We start from the raw sequence: 10,982 nt of genomic DNA, 5'->3' as shown, positions 1-10,982 counted from the left end.
AAAATCCCTAAAACAACCAGGATCGATGATGTCTAGTGATGCCTTTGGATTACATACTAGTGAGGCCTGTGGAGACACTGTTTACAAAGAATCTGCAACAAATAAAAAGTACTGGAGATTATCCTACATACAATATGGATGTAAATACCCCAAAATGAATCATAATGTTTTGCAATTTAGACTCATTTTTTCATTTTATTTCTGCTGAGATGTGTTGAAATGCAAAGCCAGAAACAGACAGAAACTGTCTCATTGTTCAGTTATTTGCTGACTGCACAGTGTGTGCCTGTCCCCCTCTCGGAGGGAGACCTCGGTAGACGTGGTGTTCGTCCTGAGGCAGGGCTGGGGCCTCGCTGGGGCCTCGCTGGGGCCTCTCTGGGGCCTCGCTGGGGCCTCTCTGGGGCCTCGCTGGGGCCTCGCTGGGGCCTCGCTGGGGCCTCTCTGGGGCCTCTCTAGGGCCTCGCTGGGGCCTCGCTGGGGCCTCGCTGGGGCCTCTCTGGGGCCTCGCTGGGGCCTCTCTGGGGCCTCGCTGGGGCCTCTCTGGGACACCTGGAGACTGGCGCTCACACCCCATTAGCCACACCAGGGCTTCCACGTGCCCACGCAATTAACGTGTCAGATTGCAGACGCCATCACCAGTAATGGACCTGCTTGGCCGGGACACCTTGTGCTGTCCAGTCCGTATTGTTTAGTTCCAGTGTTTTGTTTAGGGAAGTGTTAAATTAAGATGTTGGGTGGGATATTTCGTTGTTCTTGAAAAAGTGGCAACGACAATAAATTTATCTTATCTTATAGTAGCAGATCAGCCATCTTTAACAAATAGAAAGTGAACACTAAACTAAACAAATAATAAACAAACATCAAATAATAGTGCTTTGTGTTCTGGGCCTGGTTTGTTCTGGAGCCAGAAAGGATGAGATCAATAGGCAACGCAGTGGCAGTAAAGGCCCCTCCCAGTGGCAGTAAAGGCCCCTCCCATTGGCAGTGAAGGCCCCTCCCAGTCGCAGTAAAGGCCCCTCCCAGTGGCAGTGAAGGCCCCTCCCAGTCGCAGTAAAGGCCCCTCCCAGTGGCAGTGAAGGCCCCTCCCAGTGGCAGTAAAGGCCCCTCCCAGTGGCAGTGAAGGCCCCTCCCAGTGGCAGTGAAGGCCCCTCCCAGTCGCAGTGAAGGCCCCTCCCAGTCGCAGTGAAGGCCCCTCCCAGTCGCAGTGAAGGCCCCTCCCAGTGGCAGTGGAGACCCCTCCCAGTGGCAGTGAAGGCCCTTCCCAGACACACATCTGTCCTGAACTCTCTCTGTCCTGTTCTAAAAGTCATGTGAGTGGTGCTGTAACTGACTAATAGTGAATTATTAATCACCAGTTACTCACTAGGGATGCTAGGCCAACTGGCATTACACTGACAATTTCACATTATCAAGGTAAATTTAAACTAAAATGGATAATACACACTGTGATGCAACTCAACAATGATTTACACATGTGTGTGCAAGGTATTTTAGCAAAGCTCAGTTTTCTCAATAAAAACCAAAAGCACATTTCAGTTTTCAGCATACTTTGGTTCAGAATATAATGGGGTTTTTTTTTAGCAGTTGTTGGTTAAAAACAAAATACAAGAAAAGGTCTTGCTGACTGTACAAGTGGTAGTATTACTACTGCAACTGCAAGGAATTTATTTCTAGAGTGCCATGTCGTCAGTGGGTGTGCCCTGTAATAATGTATGGCTTCCTCTGACAGAGGAAACTACACATTTATGTGTACCATAGGAGATGTTCTCATGCCAAGATGTGTGTAAGTGTGTGTTTTTGGGGGGTGGGTTGCAGGGGAGGGGTTGGGTGTCTGGAGAAACTGTATGCTGTTTTGCAACTTCAGTTTGCAGTGAAAGCAATACTCATCCCAAAACAGTATTTAGTGTTGGGTTACAGTGACCAGCTTTAGTCCTGTTCCCAACCTTGTAGTCAGTTGTCTCCAGCTGGTATTCCTCCCTGGGGATCTGACAGTCTTGGCATTTTATGACTGGGCCAAATAACCTACTGCTTTAGGAAGTGGATCAAGACTGAAGGTGACCGGAAAGATGTGTCAGACGTGACTATTTGAGAGAAAAGTGAAGATAATGACTTGACTGCAGATTATTAAACTCAGTAAACTAGCGTCCCTACAGTTCAAATAAGGAAAGCCCAATGAAGTGAGGAGGAGAAACTTAGATATGTACTCTACTTTTGCTGGAGGTAAATGTTCCTTTAATATTTTACCAAAGCGTAAATACCATTGACATTTTTGCACACTGGACAAATTAAAGTCATTTGACATTACTGGTAAAGATTAACTGTACTAAATGCTAATATAATTCATATTTATATATTTTGTATAAAAAAAACCCCAACCCATTTATATAATATGCAGAGATTAATTTGAATTTTTTTCCTATCACTGCTTAGTTTCCACCAGAGGGCGCAATAAGCGCAATCATTAAAAATGTTTAGAATGCATTGAAACCCTATTTTATCCACACTAGGTGGCCTAATCATTATCTGCCTCCTTCTTAATGAGTTCAAGTGTGTGCCGCTCACTTTGGACTCAACAGGGTTTGAATCTCACGCAGGAAATTGATGAATTACTTAAATGGGAATGTCATTCATGTGAATATGAAAGGAATTAGTAAAATATGACACGTGATACAAGCGGAAAAGACCAAAAATACCATATAAAGGCCCTTGGTCCTCATTCTTGACTTTTGACCCCATGTCTTCTTCAGAAAGATGTTTAGCCAATCATATTTATAGCACCACTGACTTACGCAGCATGTCTGTAATCACATGTGCTAAAGGGGGTGTGTGTGTTCTGTAGAGGTCACGGACGTACCTACACTCAAGTACGCCTGTTTTGGTGCGATTAGTGGCTTTGATAGAACAAAGCTGGGGTCAGACCTCCAGGAGCTGCCATGCAGGGGAGTTCTCCCGTCCTAAACACAGAGTCACCGGAGTCATTTAATACCCTATATGGACCATACATTACACACTCTGTCACACTTACACCAGTGCCCGCTCAACAGCTCGATATAGAAGGCGGTAATACACTTTACAGTGAACTGTAAGCTGCAAACTCTGCAAACACCACTGTGAGCCTGAGGTTAGCTGACACGCTGGAGTCCTGTGCTGTGAGTTGGGCCAACCCTCCTTGGCTCTTCATAAGCAACCTGGTTTTGACCAAAGAGCAGGTGCTGTTTGAATGTAGACGGAGACCGCAAATGCATTTGTAAATACAGGTTATGCAAATACAGCATAAACCCATAACACTGCATGTGTACACACACACACACACACATAGACACAATATCCAGACATTGCCTGCCCTTCTTTCCGAGCAGGTCACTTGTGAAAGACGCCCCTACAAACGCTGGCATAGTTGTGCAGAGAGCAGGACAAACATCTATCAGGCATTTCACACTGAAATAAACTGGCATCTCGATAGTCCTCGTCTCTGCTGATGTCCACATCTGCACATCTTCCATTTTAAGTCTCGGAACTCATGTTAAATGTAAAGACAGCACAGATATCCTATTACTGTACATACAGTGATGAAAGACTCGAGACTCAAAGGGCTGAGTACTTGTCTGTAGATACCACGTGTAAAACCACATGACATCTAGACATACACACCTGCACACATATCCACAACCACTACTGATCTGGGGACAGAATAGTTCATATGAGTCATTAAAAAACAAATCAGCTAATAAATCAGCTAAACTTTCTGTTAAATAAATCAGCTAAACTTGTTTAAGATATTTAAACTCATGAATGAATTAATTAATGAATGTTCAATATATATAGCGCCTTTCTAGAAACCCAAGGTCGCTTTACAAGTTTAACACAGGTACAAGTCTTACACAACCAATCACACACTGGCGCGAAGCGACAGCCAATTGCTGCATGAGCATGGGTTGATGCTGGGTTAACAATTTTGGAGGTCCCAACACACACACACACACACACACACACGTTTGAAACATTTGGTTTTCTGGAATCCTTGTGTATTTCAGAATTTCTTTCACTACCGCTATGTTTTACTACAGAACACTGAAATCTGTTTATATATATATATATGTATAATGTCAAATTTCAGTGAATATATATAAACTGGTGAAGCAGCTTACTAGTAAAGCATAACTACAATGTGGAAAGATGTTTTGTATTTTTTGTGCAGTTGAGAACTTTATTTTTACCCATAACCATGTCTATACGACACCAAGCTGGTGCAGCAACAAGAAACAAATCCACTTTACTTTCAGGTCACAGGAATCTATGAAAAACAAATATTTTCAGTGTGCAGTTCACAATTTATTTACTGAATAAATTTGGACAAAACACCAAAATCAGTTACATTACAATCAGAGCATCTGAGGCAGATATCCCATCATGCATTGCCCCCCTTCAAAAAATTAAAATAAACAAAAATAATAATAATAACCTTGTCTCCTTCAACGTTAGCACCTAATCAGCACCTACATAAGTGGGCAGGTCAGACTACCAGAAACCAAACAAAACAAAAACCCAAAAGCAACTTAGGAAGCAACTCAAGACTCCTAACAATTTCTTTGCAAGAATTTACATTAGGAAAAGAAAGTTCCAACGGCTCCCCCTCCCCCCTGCTCGGCAGGCAATAGCATCAAAAAAGGCCACATGCCACTGACCACAGATCACAAGTTCAAGTAACATTGATATACGACGAAACGTGTCCACATGTACCATTCAGAACATGATCATTTCACAGAACCTACGCAGGCAGTAGAAAATTAAACATGAGGTACCGGAGACGTAGAAATATAGTTTAACTGTGGTGGAGTGAAAATGTAAATTAAAAAAAGAAAGAAAAGGGAATAAGAAGAGATACTATCAGCATAGATGGCATGGGGCACAAATACTGGCACAAGTTAGACGGTTTAATCCTTGGGACAGTTTTTAATGCCTAGATTCAAACTGTCCTGTGTCGAAAAAGTATTGCCTACAATATCTATGGAAACTTGGTCTAAAGTAAAGAGATAACCCTGCACGCATTCCTTTCTTAAATATAGTAGTTGTTTTAAATAAAAAATAATATTTTTTCATATCTGCAGAAGAAGGAAGTGAAATCAAACCAGGTGCTAGAGAGATAGAACGGAGCGTTCACCTAGCCCTCCATAGTCAAGTGCTCGTCACGCGGGGGGGGGGGGGGGGGGGGGGTGGATCGTGGGTGGATGGAATAGCTTAATGCAACACAGAACTGACTTAATGCAGCTTTACACAAATGAGTGAGAAATGATACAAAATAAAATAATTACACTGGGGGAAGGGAGGGAAGATGAGAAATAAACTTCTTATTGTAATTCTACTGATAGCCAGCACATACGTTGTATAGTATTGGCCTATAAGGCTATGAAAGAGTAAATTGGTAAGTAATATACTTAAAAAAAAACATAATAAATACAATGACAAAAATGCTTTTGAAGTGACGTTCAGTATGTGTTGACTATGTTGTCCACCTTGATGAATCAGAACTCATAATGGGAGAGACTGCAGCTGACCACTGGCCTCACTGCTGGGGTTTGTTCGCTGAGGTCTCCTGTGCCATTGTGTTTATTGTAGCTTAATGCAACTTGTACACCCCAAGAGCACCACTTAAAAAAAAGAAAGAAAAAAAAAAGAAAAATCTCAAACTAAAGATTGTAAGTCTTGCTACATTACTGAACATTAACATTTGCATCGCCCAGAAGTTCTTGCTCACGGTGGTCCACACCATTAAGCCAGATCTTACCAGGGTTTCTCCATGGAATGGGAGATAAAGACAGACACCTTCTGAAACAAGTGTATCTTGTTAACTTCTTTTTTGTCTCATCTAAAACAAGTGGCAAAGTGTCTGTTTCTTGTGCTGCTCAGCTGAAGAACTGCTCCAGGTCTTCCTCCACACTGGCCTCTGGTACTGTCTGGTCCGCCTCACGCTCCCCCCTGCCGTGGGCCCCGCCGGCCTGGCTGGTGGCCGCCAGGAACCAGGGGTGCTCCAGGATCTCGCGGGAGGTGAGACGCTCGGCCGGGTCCCGCCGGAGCACGCTACGGATCAGGCATCGGGCCTTGGGCGTCAGCGTCTCGGGGACGCTGAACTGGCCGCGGCGGATTTTGCTGAAGAGCGAGCCGGGCTCCACATCGTGGAAGGGGTAGCGGCCCACGAGGATGGTGTACAGCATGACCCCCAGACTCCACACGTCCGCCGCCTTCCCCGAGTAGCTGCCGCTAGCATTGAGGATCTCCGGGCTCACGTAGGCCGGACAGCCGTGTTTGTCCGAGAGGGAGTCGTCATTCCCCTCCAGGAGGTACGTGTCTTCCAAACTCTCCAACTTCACGAGGCTCCTGAGGAACACAAGATGAAAAAATGTAAAAAGAAACTCGTGGGTTGAGAGGAGATATATCCACTTATAATTACTCAAGGAAAAATATTGCTTAAGACTGCAATTTTGTCATAATGGCAGAACTTGTATTGGATGATAAATCCCCATAACTGAAGTAATGAAAGAACAGACTGCCTCTGGATGTTCCCATCGCTGAGGCAAAGCTTCTCTCAGGAAAACACTGATCCTTCCTATGATTTTTTAATGAAAGTAGATAGTGCAACACAATCTATGGGATTCCAAGAACCATGACTACTCATAGCAACATAAGACAGAGAAATGAGCAAAACCAGGAAATATGACAAAATGACATATACCTCATCAGGGTAAGCAGATCTCTTTAGTAATCAAACAAAATAAGCAGATCTCTTTAGTAATCAAGTAAAATAAGGAAAATCTCTGATATTCTCTTGCTTTCACTACTTCTGGATTTCAACAACATATTAAGCTTGGACATTATCCAAAGGAATCTGAATGAAATTCGTAAATATCCCTCTTGGGCCCAACAGTCAGGCTGTGAGCGCGCCTCATTCCAGCTCAGACGTTTTGTGGAAGGCAAATGTAGTGCCTGCACGCCCTGACCTGACCCTTTGACCCCTCACGACGTTTCTGTCCAGTAGCAGAGGGCTGCAGTATAACAGGGGAGCAGCCAGCTCAAAATAACCCGCAAATGACATGCACCATACGTGACTCACTCCTGTACTGCAGAGTGGAAAACACACACACACACACACACACACACACACACACACACACACACACACACACACACACACACACTTGCTGAGTGTGAAAAGGACACTGGTTTACACTCGGGCAAACAGACCAGGGCACCTAAGGCACAACCTAAATGTGCTCGCAATTGCACAGAAAATGCAAAACCACTTTCTCAGTTGGAATATAAAACTAAGCATTCACAGAAAAACTGAAGAATTCACTGGTGACTCATCACTGGCACAGCGATTTTGTCCAAAACCAGTACTGATCCAGGGGGAAATCAGACCCGTATGTGTTGCTACTCAACGCCAGGGGCCCCGGGCCATGTCATAAGCGGGGCAGGAAGCCGGCGGGGCTCCGGGCCGAGCCCTCCAGCCAGGGGTCAGGTTCCTCTGGCTCCCTGCTCCATCTAAGCACACACTCTGTGTTTCGTTTCTGGCCCAGGATGAAGACCACCTCTGGCTATGTCCATCACACCAGTCAACCGTTACTCATCAGGCCCAGACTACAGTGTTCTGCACTGAACTCACATTTGAGTCCAGATCTTCTCCCATCTATTTCATTCCTATGTGTTAAGCAGCGAGGAGTCCAGCTAAGGTGACTCATTTGGCTAGAAGCACCAGATCCGTTTATCTAGAACAGGACGACCACCCAAATCCATAATGCACACTGCTATTACACCAGCCTGATTTTAGAGGCAGGGGATGCTATGGCCAGGCTGCATTTTACATCCTACACACACACACACACACACACACACACACACACACACACACACACTGTCCAACACTACAGGAAAGCCCACATGCACAGCTGTACAGTAAACAGAACAGAGAAGACAACACGCACAAAGTAGCAGCGTGAAAACCCAGGGAACGACCATCTCCGCCCGCCGAGGGTCACCACGTGATGTGCGCACGCGCACACACACACACACACACACACACTCACACACACACACACACACACACACACACACACACACACCTCCTCACCTCTCCTCGTTCTTAAAGACGAATTTCCTCAGCTTGAGGTCTCGGAGAACCAGGCCGTTGTCGTGGCAGTGTGCCACGGCGGAGGCTATCTGATAGAAGAGGCGGGCGGCCTCCTCCTCACGCAGCTTCTTACGCACGCGGACGAAGGAGTGCATGTCTCCATGGCTGCGCTGGAAGAACACGTATGCTCGCGTGTCCCCCAGGAGGATCTCCACGATCTGGTTGATGTTCTGGTGGGCACCCAGCACAAAGTACGCTGCTAGGGACTCCTGGTAGCGACTGATATCAAACACCTGCGAAACAGAGGAGGGAGGGAGTGGGTTTACACACCGTTACACACTGGCACGGACATCTGGACATCAGGACGGCTGTGCGGAGACACCGTCCTCACCGGGTGTCACACTCATATGTATTGGTCAAAAACACATTCCCACTGGACTTGTTGAGCCGGTCGGTCTGTCCGTCCGTCTCAAATAAGCCAGCGTTTAGTGAGACAATGGAGGGTTCAGAGACAAAAGCACTGGGCCCGTAGCTGCACCGGGGCGGCGTACATCTGCAGAACGGCTACGCCACCCAAACACACATCCATCTTTGATGCTGCTGAGTAGCAAACGCGTAAAAGGAGGATAAATATAGCACAGCGACGGTGGACATCACAGGGCTAATGCTTATCAAGGTATACAGGGAGTCATCTGGTGTACTGCTCATATGAACTCTAGATTCGTCTCACACACACACACACACACACACACACACACACGCTCGATCTCGTCACTAAATTAAGATAAAAGGTAGTGTTTTCTCCCGTATCCACTGCTCTAGTCGTCAGTGGTGATGGTGTCGTGTTATAAGAGTCTTATGCAGGCTCTCAGCTCAGTGCACCGTGATCGGGAGATCCCGGTAACGTCCGAGTTTGGGCTTAGGACCGTGTTACTCGCGCGCGTGTCACCGCGACATCAGAAACATGATCGACAGAGCACGGGCGTGCGTGCGTGCGTGCGAAGCGTTTCTCGGGCTTTTCCATTACTCGCTTCTCCATTACAGGCGCCGCGGTAGAATATTCCACAGCACATTAAACACGCTTACTCGGCAGTTTTCAGGCAAGCAAATAACATTTAAGGTATAACGCGCCGAGTCTCTGCTGAACATCAAACGCAATTAAAGGTTCTCGAGGACCGTCAGGGTGAACGCAACGTCCCCCGCGTCGCTCAGCGCGCGCGCCTCCACATACACACAACGCGCGAGCGCACCGCCGCGAGCGCGCGCGTGTCTCACCTTGCACACCAGCTCGTCTCCACTGTGCAGGTGGGCGGCTCTGAACACGCGGTCCCCCGCCAGCGGCTCCAGTAAGAGGTAGTTCCCGATGCACGAGATGCAGTGCGAAGAGTCCGGGGTCTCTGGAGGGCTCGGGCTTCCGAGGTTGGGGCTAAAGCTCTGGTGTGATTCTGTAGTCCTTAGGCAAGATAACTCCTCAAACTCGTGCGCTTTGTGTCTTGATCTCCCATAACGTGAAATGTTAATGGGATTTGACCTCTGTATGTTCATGAGTGTTAGATGAGATTTGTCTTAAGGAAGATGGGTCGACGACTAAACTGCGGAAAATGAACTTGGGGGTGAGACAGACCAACGTGCAGAATGTACTTAGACTACCGCAATGCAAAATACATAAAGATAACTACCGTTCCTTCATCTAACTTACCGCTCGCTTAGAAATACTTATTATATCCTACCATCAGTCTGCAGCAACTTAAAGTCCACGTAATCTATTACTCAAAGAACAATGTCAATACGACTGAAATGAAGTTTGACTATCATGCAAGTTAAAACAGTACTGCAACAAATGTTATTTTTGGCTTAGATTTCGGAGACGTCGCTTTAATAAAAAGTTACCTCTGCAATAAATGATACGGCCTGTGCTCTAAAGCCTGGTATAATACAGCTAACGATGTGGTCTTCAGCGGATCACTGGTTCCTCGATCTAGATCCAGAGCCCTTTCAAACAGCAGAGCAGGCAGCCGAGTGCAAAACGCTCGAAGAAGCGCTGCTGGATCTGCTGGCGGAGACACGATTTTCCAGTGTGGGAAATCAACATTAAACGCCAAAAGTGCTCGCAGAACTGCAGCTAACGCGCTAACCGGTGAGCGGGATCAGGTTTCCTGAGAGGGCTCCGTTTTCATTCAGCGGCCTCCTTCCACAAATCATTTCCATGCAGCTACGGTCGCTGTGCCATCTACCAGATACGGCCAGGGAAGCATCCGGATCGCAAGTCCTTTGTTTTGGGTTATTTGGGGATTTTTCGGGAGTCCTCTGCGGCAACTTCGTTTTATTCCGAAATATCTTGCGGAACTGTTGAATTTGGCGATGATCTGGAGGCTAAAGGGATGGCCGATTTCTCCAGGCCTATTCCTTATTTCAGCAGGGCATCGTCTCCCGCGGTGCGACTCTACTGACGTGGCTGAGAATCTCGTCCATGGAGCGCGAGGTCAGCCACACACACAGCGCGCGCCACTGCAGGAGCTGACTGCGCCCGGGCGCCTCTCCACGCGCACCACCAACCTGCTTCCGACCCGCCTCCCCAACGTCACGCGCACCGCGCGCGCCTATTGGCTTCTCGTTTGACGCCGACAATGACAAGCTACAGTAGGCTATATGCAGTCATGTAAGATAATTATTCACCCTTGGAATTCAATTGCACTAAACGTTATCCGTCTACGCTGCGCGAAATGTGCGAATGCGCGTGGCGGATAAGTACCGTGGAGCTCGCTTTCAGACGAATGCAACAGATCAGTAGACACCGGTACTTGACCACTCTCTCAACGACTAATCCCATACGGGCTAGCCACGCAGACAGCATCAT

At 46.8% G+C, this 10,982-nt stretch overlaps 1 protein-coding gene across 1 annotated transcript; it reads right to left on the bottom strand.

Annotated features, from left to right (window-relative positions):
- Nucleotides 1-4,186: 4,186 nt before the first annotated feature.
- Nucleotides 4,187-10,674, bottom strand: trib2 (tribbles pseudokinase 2). The gene is made up of 3 exons (XM_077016820.1): nucleotides 9,401-10,674; nucleotides 8,126-8,418; nucleotides 4,187-6,375 (listed from the first exon to the last, which is right to left on the bottom strand). The coding sequence occupies exons 1-3, from the start codon at nucleotides 9,668-9,670 to the stop codon at nucleotides 5,904-5,906; spliced, it is 1,035 nt and encodes a 344-aa protein (XP_076872935.1). The 5' UTR covers nucleotides 9,671-10,674; the 3' UTR covers nucleotides 4,187-5,903.
- Nucleotides 10,675-10,982: the final 308 nt, after the last annotated feature.

Source organism: Brachyhypopomus gauderio, chromosome 9, assembly GCF_052324685.1.
Source record: "Brachyhypopomus gauderio isolate BG-103 chromosome 9, BGAUD_0.2, whole genome shotgun sequence".
Classification (NCBI taxonomy): Eukaryota; Metazoa; Chordata; class Actinopteri; order Gymnotiformes; family Hypopomidae; genus Brachyhypopomus; species Brachyhypopomus gauderio.
This window is presented reverse-complemented; position numbering and strand designations above follow the sequence as displayed.

What these genes read in the sequence shown, in the direction of transcription:
- trib2 (XM_077016820.1), bottom strand. Translation starts at nt 9,670, where the DNA reads ATGAACATACAGAGGTCAAATCCCATTAACATTTCACGTTATGGGAGA. An exon ending in GAGACGAGCTGGTGTGCAAG is followed by an intron (nt 8,419 to 9,400) that starts GTGAGACACGCG and finishes TCTGTTTCGCAG; the next exon opens with GTGTTTGATATCAGTCGCTA. An exon ending in GTCTTTAAGAACGAGGAGAG is followed by an intron (nt 6,376 to 8,125) that starts GTGAGGAGGTGT and finishes TGTGTTCCTCAG; the next exon opens with GAGCCTCGTGAAGTTGGAGA.